The following is a 20,031-nucleotide window of genomic DNA, read 5'->3' as shown; positions in this document are numbered from 1 at the left end:
CACGGTCGAGTCTCATTGGCGGGCCAACGTCTCTGGGCGGGCCAGGCAGAGTAAGGGGAGGAGCTTAGATGCTTGGTGACGTCCTAAACACAGACATTCCAAATCAGCGCGCATGAGCCTCCGTTTTTTCAAAGGCGAGCAGAACAGCTAGTGCTCGTTTTACACCAAACGCAAGTTTTAGCCACTGGGGGACCATAGGCAGGCTTGGGGAACTCATATTTATGTTAGAAAACCTCATAAAGTGAGATTTTCATGTCATGGGACCTTTAAATCGAATGAGGTCCGGTGACAAAAAAAAACAAAAAACAAAACATTGTCTATTCTGAGATATCAAATAAATGGCTTTCAGGTAGCTTGTATTAATATTAATGAATGAATTACTTATTTACACAGAGGGAGAACAGTGCAATTAGAATTTCTTCTTGTTTTTAAAGGTCCCATGACATGCTATTTTATGTATTCTTTAATATAGGTATTAGTGGGCAACTAACACAGTATTCAAAGACGTTCCCTAAATTCAGCCGTGGTGCAGAGTTACAGCCACTCCGAGCCAGTCGCACATTGAGCTTCCCCCAAATGCGCTGTTTCGGTGGGCGTGTCAAGGAGGAGGGTGGGGGTGTGGCCCTGAGCAGCTTGCAGCCACCATGCGCTCTGTTTACAGTGGATGTATCGCAATGGCGAGGCGCACACCCTTTAGCCGTGTTCTGTAAATATTCTAGAACACACGGGAGTCCTGGAGCTCTATATCTAAATATTATCATATAGCCTACACAGATATCTATATCATATAATATATATTATCACGGCCAAAAGCTGTGTGAGCCGATATTATGAATCTCAAACGACCGCGTTGGGTTCTCCGACGTTCCTGGTTCTTCAACGTCCACATCAATGTGAATACACACACTGTAACGCAAGTGTTTCTTGTTGGTTCTTTGACTTGTCTTGTATTTCCACAACGAGACTGTCGTGGGGGTTATCTGAGCCATGGTTGAGAAGGAATTGGGGGAAAGGAACTTTGGTTTGACTCGCTGAAGTACATGAACTGCGACATGCCGCCGGTTGCCGCGAGGCACCATCGCCCGGCAGCGGGCAGCGGGCAGCCGGCAGCGCGCGGTTCAGTCGACTTCAGGTTGATGTGAAAGTGGAAGAACCAGAGACGTCGCAGAACCCGACAAAGTCGTTTGTGATTCATAATATCGTCTGGAGGCGCACACAATATGTTATATGATATAGATATCTATGTATTATATGATATTATTTAGATATAGAGCTCCAGGACTGTAACGCAAGTGTTGTACACTTCCTTGTTATTTGGATAACCGTTCTGCTGTTGGTGTGATGGCGCATAACACGAATGAATGAATTGGGGGGGAAGGAACTTTGGCTTTGACTCCCTCAAGAACATGAACCACGACATGGAGGAGAAAGGGATTGTTGGCGGCGAATGTCTCCCGCTTGAGCCCCGCTGAGGGACCACCGCCGGAGGCGGAGGTGCATAAGCGCTGCCCGGCAAAGATCCCTTTCTCCTCCTTGTCGTGGTTCATGTTCTTGAGGGAGTCAAAGCCAAAGTTCCTTCCCCCCAATTCATTCTCAACCTTGGCTGAGATAACCCCCAATACGAGTCTCGTTGTAGAAATACCAGAGACGAGAGTCCGACGTGATGCGCCATCACACCAACAGCAGAACGGTTATCCAAATAACAAGGAAGTGTACAACACTTGCGTTACAGTCCTGGAGCTCTATATCTAAATAATATCATATAATACATAGATATCTATATCATATAACATATTGTGTGCGCCTCCAGACGATATTATGAATCACAAACGACTTTGTCGGGTTCTGCGACGTCTCTGGTTCTTCCACTTTCACATCAACCTGAAGTCGACTGAACCGCGCGCTGCCTGCTGCCGGCTGCCCGCTGCCGGGCGATGGTGCCTCGCGGCAACCGGCGGCATGTCGCAGTTCATGTACTTCAGCGAGTCAAACCAAAGTTCCTTTCCCCCAATTCCTTCTCAACCATGGCTCAGATAACCCCCACGACAGTCTCGTTGTGGAAATACAAGACACGTCAAAGAACTGACAAGAAACACTTGCGTTACAGTGTGTGTATTCACACACACACATGTGGCGCTCGCACGGTCGAGTCTCATTGGCGGGCCAACGTCTCTGGGCGGGCCAGGCAGAGTAAGGGGAGGAGCTGAGATTCCTCATGACGTCATGAGCACAGATTTCCAAATCAGCGCGCTTGAGCCTCCGTTTTTTCAAAGGCGAGCAGAACAGCTAGTGCTCGTTTTACACCAAACGCAAGTTTTAGCCACTGGGGGACCATAGGCAGGCTAGGGGAACTCATATTTATGTTAGAAAACCTCATAAATTGAGATTTTCATGTCATGGGACCTTTAAGTTTTTTTATGTGTAATGGTATGGTTGCCCACATAAACTAAAATCACAGAACAAAAAGAAAAACACTGGTATTGTTGTTTTTTTCCTTTAATTAAAAAAATCGTTAAACATATAAAACGTGTGTAGAATCAGATAGTTATCCTCAAGTCAGAGTGGAATCATAGATCCTTTGCAACATGGTATTGGCCGTTTAACAGTTTTCAGTTGGTGAGGGAAGGCTTCCATCCATCATAGATTCTCAACCTATTAGCTAATGGTGAAAAACATAATCCTTTTGTGAACAGGGTTGGGTTTGGTTCTTCAGGGCGAAGTCTCTGTTTGGTGTGTCTTGGTAAATTTACTCTGTAGGAACACCCTCTGCACACAGAGGCCTTCCTTCTTGTTCACGGTCTCTCTGAAGACGTAGTCATTGGCCACAGAGCGGAAGCCCCTCCCTTCAAACAGTTCAGCAAGGAGCTCTGAAGAAGGAAGTGACACATAAGTGTATTTTGTAGTCAGTGGAATGCACTGCACTTGGCTATTGACGTCCCTCCCGTCTGCAATCATAAAACTGACCTTTGGAGAAGAAGAAGGACCTGGTGCCGTCTTGCCGGACATAGAAGTTCTGCCCCAGCTTGTTGGCGGCTTTGAACCTCTGCATGGCGTGGTCGTTGAGTCCGTAGTCCCTGAACAACACACAGCCTCCTGGCTTCAACACCTGAGACACACAAACAGAGGCAAATGTTTCTGTACCATGCCACGCTCACCTTTCATTTAAAAGGAACTACTTTACTATTCAGCCATTCAGACATTAAATCAAAAGTGACTTAAAGTGAATCCAGATATATGTGACTAGGGAGCAGGTGGGGGGTTAGGGGGGGATAGTTAAGTAAGGGTTTCCGCAACAGGTTTTTTAACTGTTTTAAGAACTGGTCAGGCTTAAAAAAAGTAGAATCAAATAATGCACAAAATACAAAATAATATATAGCTATTGAAATGTGACATCGAACACGGCATTCCCATTGCTGTCCTCACCCGGAAAATGTTCTCCAGGGACCGCACCATCTTTTCGGGGTGGATGGCCGAAAGGACGAAGATGAGGGTGACCACATCCACACTGGCTGGCGGCACTTCGCCCCGTAGGTCATCTTGGGTGAGGTCACACCGGAAGGCCTTGCAGCGCTCGGGGCAGTACAGGGGGTGTTGCTGCCAACAGACACACAGGCTGAAGTGGATATACTTGCTTTCTACCAAATCTGTCACATCTTCACCTTTGTCTGATGTAAGATTTCAGCTTCTTGCGATCCCTGTAGTCAAATACAGGGATGGCGTTTCATTCATTTGTATATTTTTCATTCAATCTTATGTTCTGTTCCATGTAGGGAGCTAGCCTCGTGAGACCATCTAGATTTTGCGAGATCCATTGTATTTATCGCAGATCAGCCTGGTAACCTGCGATGGAGAAGATTTGAAGCCAATCGCTTTATGACAATCAGCGTTGGTTTTGAGGCGGGTATCGACTGTTCAGTCAACAACATGGCATTGGTGGTAATCTGATTGGTGATAGACAGATGTTTTTTCCAATCAGCTTACCTGTATTTTCGCCCCTTCCCAAAATTTAAAGTGGTATTGAATGTGTTTTATTAAAACACATCCAATACCACTGAATGTCAAGCTGGCACAATTTCGCAAAACCCTAAAAACAGTGGTTACCGATATATTACTCATAGACTACTGTTAGAATTGAACAGCAAAGACAGATGTTAAGTCAACAACAACAGAATTCATTGCAGCAATTAAAGATTCCAAAAAAACATGCGCAGCCAAAATGTACCGATCAAACGCCACGTCACAAGGCATATAATAAAATCTAATGATTCCATTGCTCTTGTGTGGGAGGTCGCTTTCGAGCTGCACCTGCTGTCTCCTTCTGATTTTAATTCAACCACCTTGGTTAATACCAGTGCTGTCAGTTAAACACGTTATTAACGGCGTTAACGCAAACCAATTTTAACTGCGTTAATTATTTTATCGAGCGATTAACGCAATTCTTTTATTTAAAAAAAAAAATAATAATGTTTTTCTTTGGCTCAAAACAAAGAAGCAGTAGCCTGACTGCTATGTTCAAGGCAGTATGTTGGTATTGTTTAATTGCACTATAGGCTTTTTTTTGTATCGTCCTGTTTTGATCAGTATGCCAATGTTGTTATCGATAAAAAAACATTTGCACAAGGCAAGCCGATGCACTTCTCCATGTTTATAAGAGCATTAAAATGAGAAAAATTAAGGGGACGAAGAAATCAAGGGATATTTAGCATAGAAAAAACATTTGCAATTAATCGCGATTGCTCGCGATTAATCGTGAGTTAACAATGGCATTAATGCGATTAATATTACATTTTAATCGCTTGTCAGCACTAGTTAATATGTCCTCACATTGATCAATGACAGAAGACCGAATTTCTGCAGCCGTTTTTTGTTGCGATTGTTTGCCATAAAGCACTGTGGGCGCTTTTGTGAGCCTGTGATGGAGTTCACTATTTAATGGACTGTGTCTAGACAGTCACGAACACCCCTTTTTTTAATACATGATTTATTTTTGAGATTTTGAGCATAACAGAATACAGTGCACCTCATACATAAAGTTAAATTGAAACATTCTGTGAAATAAGGTACTAACAAAGAGACAGTTTACCCCCGACTCCCATCCCCCCACCCCCTTCCCTCCCTTACAGAGAAGTATCAATGAAATATGGTATAATGGGCTTTGATACAGGTATTAATGGTAGTGAATTGGCCATGCATGCCTTAACATATACAGAAACATACGTATACAAGTCATGCATGCTCATTTGGTCACAAAGACAAAAAATAAACTAACAGTAACAGCACTAAAATGAAAAAAAATTATAGCATCAATATTTATTTTCAAACAGGGCGAGTAATGGTGAGGGTGGATGTTGGCAGATGTGATGGCTGAGAGGGAGTCAAAGACGCAAGTCCAGAAAGGAGCATGGGTGGGGCAAGACCAGAACATGTGACTGAGATTGGCTGGTCGTTGCCGACATTTGTCACATTTTGGATCAATGTCATGGTAGATATGAGCAAGCTTACTTTTAGACCAGTGACCTCTGTGAACCACTTTAAACTTCAAAACCCCAAGACGAGCACAGATAGACGATGAGTTGACCCACCTCAGGGCATGCTCCCATGCGACTGGACCTATATCTTCCCCAAGCTCCGCAGACCAAGCATTGCGCAAAGCATCAGCGGTTGTCGTCTGACTTTTGAGAGTATTGAGCAGTATTGTAATGGTACCTTTGAGATTGGGGTTAACAACATCAAATATTGTATCAACAAGAGTGGGGGGACGGAGGGCAGGGAAGCCAGGAAAATGATTACGAACAAAACAAGTATCTAAAGAAATAGTGGGCCTCAAATTGAAAGTCTGAGTTAGCTGGTTGAAGGAAGCAAATATGGCACTAATGTAAAGCAGTTTTATTGACACAATCCCTAGGTCTTTCCAAATGAAAGAACCCTTGTCAATAACTGACGGAGTGAACAGAGGGTTAGAATATACTGGGGCCGAGACAGGCATCATCTGCAGCCCAAAGTGCGGCCTGAACTGAATCCAGATTTTAAGGCAGTTCTTCACCACAACACTACTGGAGTGCGTGTTTAGCAAAAAAAGTCGGGGGGAGGCACAACAGCGACATCAGAGAAGAGGGACTACATGAGGCTTCCTCAACCTGCAGCCATGATGGAGGTTGGCTGTTGGTGCTACACCAATGCAATATTGTTCTAATGTTTGCAGCCCAATAGTAAAGCAAAAAGTTAGGGAGAGTTAGGCCGCCCAACTGTTTAGGTTTTTGTAGTATTTCATTTTTGATCCTAGGGGTGCTTTTGTTCCAAATAAATTGTGAGAGTGAGCTATCAAGAGAATGGAAAAGGTTTTAGGGAGGAAAATAGGTATACATTGGAAGAGATACAAGAACTTGGGCCCCCTGTTGAAGTCCTCTGCCCTACATGAAGCAGTCATCTGCTTGAATGGTACCACCCATACAGATTATGAACAACGCTATATCGATTGTCCCTCGATATATGGTCACAGGCCAAGCAGGTGGGTTGTGTGAACTCGTTTGCAAGGGTCAGAAGATGCGGCGTGGCGGTGTAAAACCGCCTCCAAGCAAAGTACTTCATGTACTTCTCGTTGTTCTTGTCCAACTCGAGCAGGTGTTGGGCCATCGCCCTGGCATCGGGAAAGTCGTTGACATGAATGAAAGAATCCCCCGGAATGAACTCTTCATAATTGTCTCTAGGCATCCCCAAAACGATTGGCACAGTTCCAGAAGACAAGGGTCCGTTCAGCTTCTCTGTCATGTAGTCTTTGTGGGCAGAGTTCTCAAAAGCCAAGTAAAACTTGCAACTCTGTATTGTCGGGTAATAACGTTCCGGTTGCCCCTTACGGTCCTTCTGCGGTCCGGGACAGGCGGCTCATCTCCACCAACACATGTGATCTTTAATCCAATAGGACGATAGTTCTATTTGGATAGTTCAAATCCATCTAACGATGGATTTGTAGTGAAATGACTTGTAAACGTTATTGACCAATCAGCGTATCAATCAAATATTGAACCACGCCGTTGAATACAACAATTCAGCATAAAAAATAATAAAGAGGGTTATAGCTGTACATGCATTAGCAATTGCAGATGTTAACTCGAGACAGCTTATTTGTTTAGACGTATGCTGCCGCCAGCTGTCAAAGAGAGTCAAAGCCGAAGTTTCTTTCCCCCAATTCTTCTCAACCATGGCAGAGATAACCCCCACTACGAGTCTTAACTTGTTGTGGAAGTACCAGAGACATCAGACGCAGTCTTTATGATTCATAATATCATTTGAGGTGCACATAGCTTGTGTATACAACATGACACACCAAGAAGCAGTGTATACAACATGAGCCCACCATGTCCGTCCCATATATTGTTCCACATCGGGTTTCTCACAATCCGTCATTTATCTCTAAAAAAAAGATTCAATGTTTCGGATGTGTAATGTTATATGTGTTGTTATTAGTGGTGGGCATAGATTTTTTTTTTTAATCTAGATTAATTCCAAAATTAATCTAGATTAAAATGGCAAACGGCAAAAAATCTGTTCGTTTACCTTGACAGCGGTCAATTATACTGGCCAATGGTGAATTATCAAATATAATTCACCGCCGGAAGTTGTGAATTGCCCTTGCAAGTGAACGGAGCATAAACAAAAATAATTGATAGCTGAACGTTGGGAAGGCCCATGCAAGTGAATGGAGCAGAATACAGCATTGAGAAGAGCCGTGTAATAATCCATAATAATGTAAGGTTTAGAAGTTAAATATTTGAAAGTTGTAGAATAAACTAATATAATTTAAATTGGAGTTAATTTGCGATTTTTTTTATCGTGTGATAAAAGTTTCGCGTTAACGCAGCCGTTAACGCCGATAACGGCCCACCACTAGTTGTTAAATTTCAAAATGTGTAATCATGGATTATTAATCTAATGTTTAATAAAGGTAATAAGTATAATCTTAAAAATATGTTTTTTCACACTGTCTGAAGTATTTCGTAGCAGGAACCAAACAGGAAACAGATGCTCGCCGCAGTTCGTCATTGGGCTTACCAGGGCGCCTCTGCTGGGTTCACTTTGCATGAATAAATTCTGTACATGTTCAGTGATTTTAAACCAATGTCAATTTTGACCACATAATAGAAGCAATGAACGGAACTACAAATCCGCTTTTGGATAAAGAGGAGCATGTGTTGAAGCTTGGAGAGAGTTTGAGAAGAAGCCCAAATCGTCCTTCCATACAATCAGATATGAGTTTTTAAAAGAGCGCATGAGATGAGGTGATTAATGGCTTGAAGTCCAACTCCACATTTACGAAGTGAATCGTTCCCCGTCCCCTTCCGTCCTGTACCCATCTGGTCTTCTGTGTGAACGCGTAGTTGTACAGGGACATACCCAAATACCCTGCCCCTCCCCTCGATTATCTGTTTTCCTGCAGTGCGTCTCTCCCAATCAATGAGTCTTTGGTTGTACTTCCCCGAGTAGGCCCTGGGCATTTGTGCACAGGGCCCAATTGTCCCAGGATCTACCAATGCTCCTTTCAAAAAGAAAGACATTGTTGGACACGGGGTGGGTCATAGTAATGCTGACATCAAGCCTACTGCTAAAATGTAAACCATCCAGAATTGCGGCATTACAACCCTGGCCCATTGTTTGTCGTACTTTCCAAATAAGCAATCTTCTTTCCACATTGCGTTTGTAGAATGAAAATATTTTTTTGGATCGGAGTGTGCTGTATGCGGCCAGCAATACCTGCTGGGCGGAGTGTCCCCTCTGAGGGACACTCCCACAAAGTAGCCTATGTGGCCACTTTGTGGGGAGGTATCCAGCAATACCTGTTCCGCAGGTATTACTGCCGCTTACATTCCTTCTGCGGACCGGGACAGGTGGCTCATCGCAACCAACACACGTGATCTTTAATCCAAAGAGGTTGATCGTTTTATTTGACGTTGTTTTTAACGATGGATTTGTAGTGAAATTACTTCTAAACGTTATTGACCAATCAGCGTATCAATCAAATATTGCACCATGCCGTGGAATACAAAAATTCAGCAGAAAAATTAATAAAGAGGGTTATAGCTGAATATGTATTTGCAATTGTAGATGTTTACTCGAGGCAGCTTATATGTTTAGACGTCTGCTGCCGCCAGCTGTCTGACAATAGGTTGGCCAACTCTAGAGCTGGACTGTTTTGAGGGGCAAACAAGAAAACTGGGGGCAGGCAACAAAAGGATCAACAACAATAGCCTCATTCTTTTAGGCAGCTTCATCGGGAAGAAAAGGATGTGGGTTCTGAACTCCCTGACTCAAATGACAGAGTAGAGCATTTAAATGTAACTTGTCAACCAAAAATTAATTAAAATTATATATTTACAAATGTCTATTGGGTTGGTGCCGCTTTTATATGTCACATGGAAAAGAGGTGCTGTAGCTTTAAAGTAATGCTGTCTATCCAGTGCACCGTCATTCGTCATTCCTAACTTGTTGTTGGCGGACACATGATCCAGGGAGGACTCGAAAATTATTTTGAGCTTCGATTCGATGTCTGTATAACACTTGTTCAGGTTATGGGAAAATGTTTTCCTGAAAGAAAAATATCCCTGTCTGCACAAAGAAATGCCTCACTGTAAAATCCACAAACAACAGGATAAAGTAGGCTATGAGGAGGTCAATCAGTAGCAACACACAAGTTTCAGGCTTTTGGAAACATGAGAACAAAAACTAAGTGGTCAATGAAAAATATTAAAAGGTCACTTTATCCCATACAATTAAAACATAAATGCACTTAAGCGGCGGTGACACATGCTGTTACTTTATGTGGTCGAAAGGCTGAATGAAACTGATCTATTTCGCAAGCTATGACCGGGGGTAATGCCTACACTATCATAGGCTCGGGCCTTGTGCTCAAGCACATCCCCATGTTTGGCTGACATGGGATAACATTCTCTAGCCTCAAATGACAGAAGCGGACATTAAGCAAAACAATATTTATGTTAATATATCTCTAGTTCTATGATCGTTGGCGTAGTCGCCTAGACTTCGCCTTATAGACTTCCGCCACTCTTCTTGGCGATGACCGCTGCGAGATATGAGATCCGCCCGGAAGCTCTGGTCAACTGTTTCAACTGTGACCCAACCTGTGGAGGGTGAGCTGCTGCTGCGAACATGAAAGCTGGAGAGCGCAGAACGGCATCTCTCCAAGGAGGCGAGAGCCTCGCTGACATCATGGCCGAGTCAAGGCAAAGTCCCAAGTCGACTAGCTGACGGCTAGGGAGCTGGGAGCTCTTTTCCTAGGTAATGGTGAAACCCAAGGAAGAGAGATGATTTTTCACCGTCATGGTGTCTCTGCTCGCAGCTTCCTTTTGTCTTGGAATAAGAAGGTCTTCGAGGTAAAGGTTGTCGAGGTAAAGCTTGACAGGTGGCGCAGGAAGCAGATCCCGACAGGGCTGACATGGCGTGCTCCACACCGAGGCAACGAAAGCACGCAGAGTGCCCTTCACCTGGATCACACAACCCTAAGAGACAGCATCTCCTCCAGCGATTCCCTAGATGTGCTTTGTCTCCATCACCATTGCCCTTCCTTCTCCATTCATCCAAATCATTCTGCTATTATTGTAGAATGTATGTGAGTGTTTGCTGGGATCACTTGGACGGTAACTCCGGTCAGAGAGTAGACGCATACACAGGGAACAGTTCAGGATGTTTATATCTCTTGCAGACGAATGACATCAATGATGGCTTCAATAAGTAACCAAATGAATGACGGAATGGATGAACAGATGTATGAATGAAAAAGTTGAACATTTTTCAACTTTTTGACTGAGCCATGACTGAGCCGACGGCTCCAACGGAACGGACGGATCCACAATGCATTGCGCGTCCGTCCCCATTGAAAGTCAATGGGGATCAGTCGACGGACGCATGTAGTGGGCATGGGGCGTAACCCTACATGCCCACTAAATGCGTCCGTTGACTGATGTGGGAAGGCGTGGCTGACTGATGGGGGAGTAGTCTTTGCAGAGGCATCCGTCAGCCAATCAAATCGCTTCGCCGGGTTCTTCCCGCTACTTCCTGCTTGTTGCGATGCAAGATGACCCGCTTTCCCGCTTTCCAGTATCGTCAGAGCCCGAGTCGCGTCACAGTGCTTAAATTTGCATACGTGATCTGATTGGATGACGGATCCGTCGCTGCCGAAAAAGTTGAACATTTTTCAACTTTTTTAATGAGCCATGACTGAGCCGACGGCTCCAACGGAACGGACGGATCCACAATGCATTGCGCGTCCGTCCCCATTGAAAGTCAATGGGGATCAGTCGACGGACGCATGTAGTGGGCACGGGGCATAACCCTACATGCCCACTACCTCCGTCAGTCAACGGACGTGGGAAGGCGTGGCTGACTGATGGGGGAGTAGTCTTTGCAGATGCATCCGTCAGCCAATCAAATCGGTTCGCCGGGTTCTTCCCGCTTCTTCCTGCTTGTTGCGAGGCAAGATGACCCGCTTTCCCGCTTTCCAGTATCGTCAGAGCCCGAGTCGCGTCACAGGGCTTAAATTTGCATACGCGATCTGATTGGATGACGGATCCGTCGCTGCCGAAAAAGTTGAAAATTGTTCAACTTTTTGACTGAGCCATGACTGAGCCGACGGCTCCAACGGAACGGACGGATCCACAATGCATTGCGCGTCCGTCCCCATTGAAAGTCAATGGGGATCAGTCGACGGACGCATGTAGTGGGCACGGGGCGTAAGACGCTACGGCGCTACCTGGGCTGCCCAAAGTGCCTGAATAGAAATAACGCTATATACATTATATATATATACGATACGATATTACAAACTAATAGGGAATTTACAACAGCTATCCTTTGTTGCACCCGTCTTCCCCTTCTTCGTTACTGTGGGTTTCTCAAAGTTCTTCCGAGATCCTTCTCAGGTCAGCATGTACTGGCATCCACTCATGACCGTTGTATGCCTTCAGCAACCCGTGTCCTTGGATGCTGCAGGTCTTGTCCATCGGGGCTGCAGGTCCTCCCCGTTTGAATTTTTCTTCTCAAATATACTTCAGACCATTCGAGTAAGAGACAAGAACCCTCTCGGGTGACAGCGAAGGAGAACCAAACCCTCTGACATAGCCTTTAAAAAAGTATTATTTTCGTTGACCTGCCTTTCCCCTCGGAATGCCATTTCAATTCAGCTTCAATAAGCAGAGCACAGCAGGTGTATCGCTTAACCACTTAATTAGCTAAAATGACTTATTAACAAAACATTTTAAACAGGATTTTATGAAAACAACACTTTTCCTTGGATGTGGGGTGTTGCTTTGGGTCGCTGGTGCTTCCACACGCATACAAACAAACATAGACAAACAAATAAGTCTACATGATTTTTTGAGTGAGATGTGCATTTCTGAAAGTATCCCGCCTAGTTACCAAACGACAACATCACTTCTCCTCCATGCTGTGGTTCACACTGACAGCTCATTTGTATGCAATGGACAGCAGCTCAGTTGCATTAAAGCTACAGACACCAGAAACAGCATATTCTGAAGGGACTGAAACAGAGGGGAATAGCGGTAGGCGGGATTTTTCTTCCTCAAAGCTATTTTCAGCAAACAGCTTCAAAAACATGTTGTCTGGAACTCATATACTATGTTTACTTGTTAGGAAAACACCACAATGTGTCTCCTTTAATACAGTTAACATGGGTAACTATCCGCCAATAAGACGTTTTAGATGCAATAGCTGTGTTTGAAATACAGAGGGAGTGATCCATGATACAAGACAGCTAGATGGTTATGTAGCAAAAAAACATGTAATACCTTGACAAAGTCCACAGCTCTCTGTGAGAAGTCACAGGCGTATATAAAGATGTTGCGATCCTCTTCCAGCAGAGGAAAAATGCAGTTTCCTACGCCACAACCAGCCTCCAACAGCACCAGCCTTTGAGACTCAAACTGAAAAAATAAAAAGAATAAAACGACATATAAAACTCGCTTTGACTTGTTTGTGAATCACCAAATCCATATAGGCTACTTCATCCATTAATACCTGTCTGCACGACTTCAGTTCTTCAAACTCCCGCGTAGTCCAATGTCTGTCCTTGAAGAAATTAGTAGTGTTTCTTTTATAGAATAAGTCCCAGTTTTTCTGTGCTTCCTTTTCTAATTTCATCTGCTTGAATTCTGAGACCAGAGTCTTGTCAATGGGGAGCTTATGCGACTCTGCTTGGCTCAGGGACATGTCTAAGTTGCTGTTGATCTCATCCTGGGGTTTATCGCAAATAGACTGTTCTTCAGTGGATACATGATCGCTTGTAAAACACTTTATTTCCGATTCCATGTTGGATAGTTCGTTTTTTTAACGCCTGACACTGTATCAATCAGTGGTCAGACTCAGCACCAAAAGCAGTGTATACAACATGAGCCCACCGTGTCCGTCCCATATATTCTTCCGCGTCGGGTTTCTCACAATCCGTCTAGTTCATCTATCTCTAAAAAATAATCTATGTTTCGGATGTGTAATGTAATATGTGTTGTTATATTTAAAAATGTGTAATCATGGATTATTAATCTAATGTTTAATAAAGGTAATAAATATCATCTTAAAACGATGTTTTCGCACACTGTCGGAAGTATTTCGTAGCAGGAACCAAACAGGAAACAGATGCTCGCCGCAGTTCGTCATTGGGCTTACCAGGGCGCCTCTGCTGGGTTCACTTTGCATAAACAAATTCTGTACATGTTCAGTGATTTTAAACCAATGTCAATTTTGACCATATAATAGAAGCAATGAACGGAACTACAAATCCGCTTTTGGATAAAGAGGAGCATGTGTTGAAGCTTGGAGAGAGCTTTGAGAAGAAGCCCAAATCGTCCTTCCATACAATCAGATGTGAGTTTTTAAAAGAGCGTATGAGATGAAGGGATTAATGGCTTGAAGTCCAACTTCCACATTTACGAAGTGAATCGTTTGGTGGCGTTTTTACGTGACCTTTACATTTGTTAAAGTCAGACAATTAAACATCATCTTAAGGCTGCCATTTGCCTTCCGTCCTGTACCCATCTGGTCTGCTGGGTGAACGCGTACAGGGACATACCCAAATATGCATGCCCCTCCCCTCGATTATCTGTTTTCCTGCGAACGTCTCTCCCAATCAATTAGTCTTTGGTTGTACTTCCCCGAGTAGTGCATTGCTACAAGGGTCGTTTTCAGCACAGTATTGGCCCTGGGCATTTTTGCACTGGGCCCAATTGTCCCATGATCTACCAATGCTCCTATCAAAAATTAAGACATTGTTGTGCACGGGGTGGGTCATAGTAATGCTGACATCAAGCCTACTGCTAAAATGTAAACCATCAAGAATTGCGGCATTACACAACCCATGCCAATTGTTTGTCCTACTTTCCAAATAAGCAATCTTCTTTCTACACATTGCGTTTGCAGAAGGAAAAAAAAATTTTCACTTGGGTTGACTGTTTTTTGCGTAATAGAAAATTAATATCATGAAAAAACAAATCTCTTGTGTAGAGTCTGTCATATGGTTACAGGTTTTCTGCATTTATAACTGTGCACGGAATTAGTACTCTGAAGGGGGAAGAAAAAGCGGACATGACATGCACTTTTCCCCACACCTGTGTGTAGCAACAGTTTAGAGGCCTGTTTTGATGCTTTTGTGTACTACAGACGATTTCAAACCAGCTTCTATCGACACCAGCTGCGAGGGAGAATTGCAGGTCGGAAAGGGGGATGAAGTTACCATAACGTTGCCACATATTCCAGTAAGAACATCCTCTTTTTCTTTATTTGACACAACCCTCTAAACAACTAAATTCAATGTCACAAACTACAAACCCATTGCAAACCTATAACAAGCATGCATCACATTATGTTATACGTTGGCTGTAATTTCTCATTTTGAAAGAAAAAAAGTAAAACATGCAGCATCCCATCTAGGGATGAAACATCTGTCTTTGATACTCGGTAATGGGCAACAAATTATGTATCATACTTCACCTAAGGGCTCCACACCCCCCATGACGGTGTTCAAAGGGAACAAGCGGCCCTACCAGAAGGACTGTGTCCTCATCATCAACCACGACACGGGGGAGTTTGTGCTGGAGAAGCTCATCAGTAGCATCCAGGTCAAGAAAACCAGGTGAGCGGGCAGATAGCCCCCATGGGGAATACAAAGGTAAGATGAACTTGTAGCCATTTGGGAACTCCTGTTTGTTTCTAATCCACAAAGGCTAAGACATGATTAGCAAATGGCACGTACACGTTGGAACTCACCAGAGAGTTCCAACGTTAGAACTCACCAGATAGCTCCCTCCACTGATTGTCAAATATCCTAAACACTTACATACAGCTTTGGGGGTTTGTGACACATGTAAGCAGTGGAGGAATCTCTTTACCATGGCGCTTTACATGGGTGTCTGTCTGGCTGTGTGTGGTGGTTTTAGGGCAGAGGGCAGCAGTAAGATACAGGCCCGTATTGAGCAGCAGTCGGTGCGGTCCAACCAGCCCAGCTCCCAGTTCCGGGCCCCCACCAAGCCTGGGGCTGGAGTTAAGACCTCCCCCTCCCCCTCTAAGGACAACCCCTCTCCAGAGCCCCAGCTGGATGACATCAAGAGAGGTGAGGGCCCTCGGCCAAAGGCATCGTCAATGTTAAAGGTCCCTTATTTCTCCACCGGGCGTGCGGCTGATAAGTCATTGCAAGCCATCACGCAAAACCTATCCACTGCGGACATCACAAGCAGGATTGTCCACCAAGATGTATGGTGGCTAGCTGCACTCCAGCCTACCAGCTGGTGGCAGCCCGGAGTTGGGGAAACCCTGTGATCAAGTAGGGGCTCTTTGATGACACTCTAGGTAGGGCTGGACAATATGGCCCAATTTGATATCAGCATATACTTTTTCATGGCAGAATATATCGGGATTATTATCAATATTGATTTATTGTCCACCCCTTACTCTTGTGAAATGTTGTCCCTGTTGGTTAATCAATAACTATCAAGATCATTGATGCCGGAGCGATGGATTACCCTGCCTCGGTTTTGGGTTAAAAGTTGGTTCTGATGCTGGCTCTGTCTCTCCCTCCCTCCCTGTCCCTGACTGGGCCCCGCTATGGGCAGAGCTGCGTGCGGAGGTGGAGGTCATCGAGCAAATGAGCAGCAGTGGCAGCAGTTCCTCGTCGGACTCGGCCAGCGGCGACGACAGCTCCAGCAGTGACGGTGAACACGACACACAACCTCCGTCCGCGCCATTACCACAGCCACCGCCCCACCCCCACGCCTCCCCCAACCCAAACCCGCTGGCCAACGGGGCCCCTGACCGGCAGCAGGGCACCAACCAGCTCATGAGCACACTCCGTGAGTCCGATATGGAGGGCGGGCTGTGGGTACTTTGTATTACCTGATGTGAAACAAGATGGGAGTATTGGGTTTCTCGGGGGATGTGCTTTACGGAGTAAGAAAGTGCTTCCATAACTTATGAAAAACTAACTGAGAGATTTGTGACGTCTTCAAATGCATTCTGTTTCGTGTCTTTGCAGGAAATGATCTGCAGCTCAGTGAATCAGGCAGCGACAGCGATGATGATTGAAGTTATAGCCCCGCCCCCACCTTATCTCTTTTCAACTGTAACGCCAGTTCCATTATTCCAACGCTGTGGTAACAGACTTTTATTTTATTTAGTATTCCCCTCAAAGCTGGCCTACTTGGATATTTTACAGTGTATTTTTTACTACATGTATATTTTTTGCTTTGTATGAAAGAGAAAAGACAGTCCAGAAGATTATCATTTTAAGGTTTTTAAGTGTGCCCTTTGTGGCCCCCTACCTCCCTCTGATCCAGAGAACCTCAAAGGTGTAATACTAATTATGCCTTCAGTTGATAGGAAATGTCTAGGCATAGCACACTTAAATGTATTGCTGTGACGAAGATGCTCTGTAACAGGAGTTCATTTTATAAAGGGGCATGCAAAAATCGAGCCTTCTGCCATTTGGAAATTGATCACATTTTCAAATGTAGAAAATGTCCATTTGAAAATATTACAAACCAGCGAAAAACACAGAAAATAGGCTTTAGAGACGACCTGAACCTAAAAGAGAGAGATTAGAATCGCTGAACAACACCTAATACGTATGAATCGGTCTCTGAAATGAATGTTTCCACGGTGGACATCTGAGCTCTGTGATCGCCCCCTCCTGAAGCCTGTCCCAGCCCACTCTGAAGCACTTTCCATTTGTTTTCCCCTTTTGTACTTTCAACCACCAAGGAAGCTATAAACTATGCTAGGCCTGAAATAGCGACACGACCCTCTGCCATACCAAACAACAAGAGCCACCCTGGTGGTAGAATTGGTTTCAAAGCATGTTCAACAAGTATTCTTTCTGTTTGTCTCGGTACGACTAATGTTCTGCCTGTAAGTGTTGTTTGTTATAGGTTTTCTATGACGTAAAATGTCCACTTATATATCTGGAGTTCCGTAACAAAACGCAGTGTTCGTTTATTAGGTCATCGTTGAATTCAGAGTGAATGAAGTGATTCTCCCTTTGGCTCTTAACCAAACTGAGTTTGTTCATCCACCGAGCTGAGTGAAACAGTACACACACACACACACACACACACACACACACACACACACACACACACACACACACACACACATCCGTCCTCCACCAGTCTAAATCCTTCTGTCCATTTAAATCTCACAACAGTAATGTTTTTTTCATGGCAAGCGAAGAACAATGTAAGAGAAGGAGTCTAAAGTATTCAGGTTCAGAAAACATATATGTAACGATGAACAGATATTAACAATCAAACTACGGCACATAAAGCAAGTATGAGCTACCTAAACTAACAAACCGGTATTGTCTTTCAATGGTCGTCTCATTCTTACAATCTTCAACTTGGATTGGGACTCAAATTTAGTTCTTTCAAAAGTAAATTCAACTGGAAAGCTGCAGGTAGCCAGTCATGATTTAGACTTTAGCTTTTTTTACACCTTGTAACTAAGTTAACATGCAGACACTTTACTGTCCCTTACTGTTTGTCTGTGATTTCAAAACATTGTTTGTTGACCTCTTGTATTGTGAATTATACTTGATGTTTTTTTTATTCGTAACTTGTTTGTAAGATAGAATTTTTTGAATTGTATTAAGAGTTTGCATCAATTTCAATAATGTGTTGTGTCTGTTAGGTGTACGGGCAGTCTTGCACCGTCTTGTCTGCTGGAAGCTGCACAGTACAACCACTGCCCTCTGGTGGTAGACTGTCGGAACTGCAAAACATTTCATAAGCCAAGGGAGTTTAAATGCTTCGATAATTAATTCAGTTGAAGGTGATTGGCAAGAATAATAACGACAGATGATCTCATGATGTGATAACAAATTTAAAATCTGGACTGACATACAAGCCTACAGCAAGTTTATAATTTGATTCCCAGACAAATCGTAATTATTCTGATTAAAATAGCAATCAATAAAATCCTTTCAGATTTCCAAAAATGACTGACCCAAATCTTATTTTTATATATACAGGGGCTTAGAATGGTGAATATTTGGGTTTAAATAAAAAAGTAGCTTACACAGACAAAAAAAACGAAAAAAGGAGACAACAAAGTGTAGGAAGACAGAACGGTGATATTCGATGAATGGTTATATCGTTGGTCTTAAATAAGAATAGCTTGAAATCAAGTGACGCGGGTGCCTGGAGGAGCACGCTCCAATTACCAATGATAGCAAACACCCTGGACACTGAGTACGCCGCCACCACCAACTCACAGTTTTACACATTTCTCTTCAAACGGTCAACACAAAAAACGAGAAATACATAAATAAGCATTTTTTTCCCTTTAAATCATTTATAGCACAATTTATATTTATGATTCTGAAATTCTTGATTGAATCTAAATTAACAAAGTCAACAAACAAAATAATTATAACAAAAATAATACAAAAACGGCTGACTGGCTTTGATATAAATCTGGTTGATGTGCGGTATTGAAACGAGACCCCGATGGAGGGGGCGTCCGAATGCGTCGCACTTTGGAACCCCTGCGGTGCAACGTGGTCGCCTGTTTCAGTGTCCATCCATGATGACTGAATGAGCGGTAAGGCAGCCCTGCTGGCTCACAGCAAAGAGTCCACCGGGCACAGCTCTCTTCCTGAGGGTTTATGGCAGCTTGCTTTCCCCGTCGGCGTCCCGTTCTCCGGTCATCACGCAAGGGACCCTGAGTTTTATATTTATCTTTCTTTCTTGTCGGAAGCTTTCCGTCTCGATACACGTTACAGGACAGCGAAGTGACAACCCTCCGTCGCGAGTCGCGACTACCACCGGCAATGGCGCACGAGTTGCCCCCTTGTGTTTGTGTCATCGCAGTACAAGTGGTGCTGGGGGGGGGGGGTCAATTTCTCCCTAGTCTCTCCACAGCATCTCTCTCCACAGTCTCTATCCATGATAGCACCATGAACCATCCTCCACCCGCCTAAATTCTATAACGGTCATATTTGTTAATATTTTGAGGGGTTTATTTAAGATGTTATGGGATAGGCTACTGACCGCGCCTGCCGTTGTTGGCGCCAATTTAATTTTAGACCACGCCGTTCTAATTTCTGACCAATCAAAGCATATGATTCCTGATTGATTCTTCGATCCCACCTCATCTGTGAATCCAAGGTATGTAAAATGGCAAGGAAATGAAAAAAAAAAAAAAAGCGAAGGCAAGAAAGGAGCAAAGAGAACGGGAGTTTATTTTAAAAAGACTAAAACGAATTATTTCAATTTCGTAGCAGCACAAACAATCCCCAACATAGCATTTGGAATAATTTAATGAGCTTCAACTATAGTTTGCACCTTGTCTGACCATCATCCGTCCGTTCAGCACACCAACGGTAACCACATGTTGTTGGTAAGATGTCCATCTCCATGCCAACTAAAACTACCTTCCCGTCAGCAGCTTTTAACTGCCGAGATCTATTAATAATAATAATAATAATAATACATTTAATTTAGAGGCGCCTTTCAAGACACCAAA

The 20,031-nt window shown here is 43.8% G+C and overlaps 3 protein-coding genes across 4 annotated transcripts in view; 1 reads left to right on the top strand and 2 right to left on the bottom strand.

The window, feature by feature from the left end:
- LOC130391608 (C-type lectin domain family 12 member B-like) overlaps nt 1-20,031 on the bottom strand; it is a 34,593-nt gene that overhangs the window by 9,953 nt on the left and 4,609 nt on the right. The gene's annotated exons all lie outside the window — the stretch shown is intronic.
- Nucleotides 2,491-14,161, bottom strand: LOC130391609 (tRNA N(3)-methylcytidine methyltransferase METTL6-like). The gene is made up of 5 exons (XM_056601829.1): nt 13,045-14,161; nt 12,816-12,950; nt 3,424-3,594; nt 2,965-3,106; nt 2,491-2,867 (listed from the first exon to the last, which is right to left on the bottom strand). The coding sequence occupies exons 1-5, from the start codon at nt 13,333-13,335 to the stop codon at nt 2,710-2,712; spliced, it is 897 nt and encodes a 298-aa protein (XP_056457804.1). The 5' UTR covers nt 13,336-14,161; the 3' UTR covers nt 2,491-2,709.
- On the top strand, nt 13,538-19,791 carry LOC130391610 (ELL-associated factor 1-like). Of its 2 annotated transcripts, none has more exons than XM_056601830.1 (6): nt 13,538-13,887; nt 14,680-14,774; nt 15,015-15,151; nt 15,456-15,628; nt 16,128-16,364; nt 16,547-19,791. In XM_056601830.1, exons 1-6 carry the CDS (start codon nt 13,785-13,787, stop codon nt 16,594-16,596), a joined length of 795 nt encoding a protein of 264 aa, XP_056457805.1. In that variant the 5' UTR covers nt 13,538-13,784; the 3' UTR covers nt 16,597-19,791. The 2 variants fall into 2 exon arrangements, with proteins under 2 accessions (XP_056457805.1, XP_056457806.1); XM_056601831.1 differs by having other exon boundaries at nt 13,540-13,887; nt 16,128-16,226; nt 16,547-19,790.

This window comes from Gadus chalcogrammus, chromosome 11, assembly GCF_026213295.1.
Source record: "Gadus chalcogrammus isolate NIFS_2021 chromosome 11, NIFS_Gcha_1.0, whole genome shotgun sequence".
NCBI lineage: Eukaryota > Metazoa > Chordata > Actinopteri > Gadiformes > Gadidae > Gadus > Gadus chalcogrammus.
This window is presented reverse-complemented; position numbering and strand designations above follow the sequence as displayed.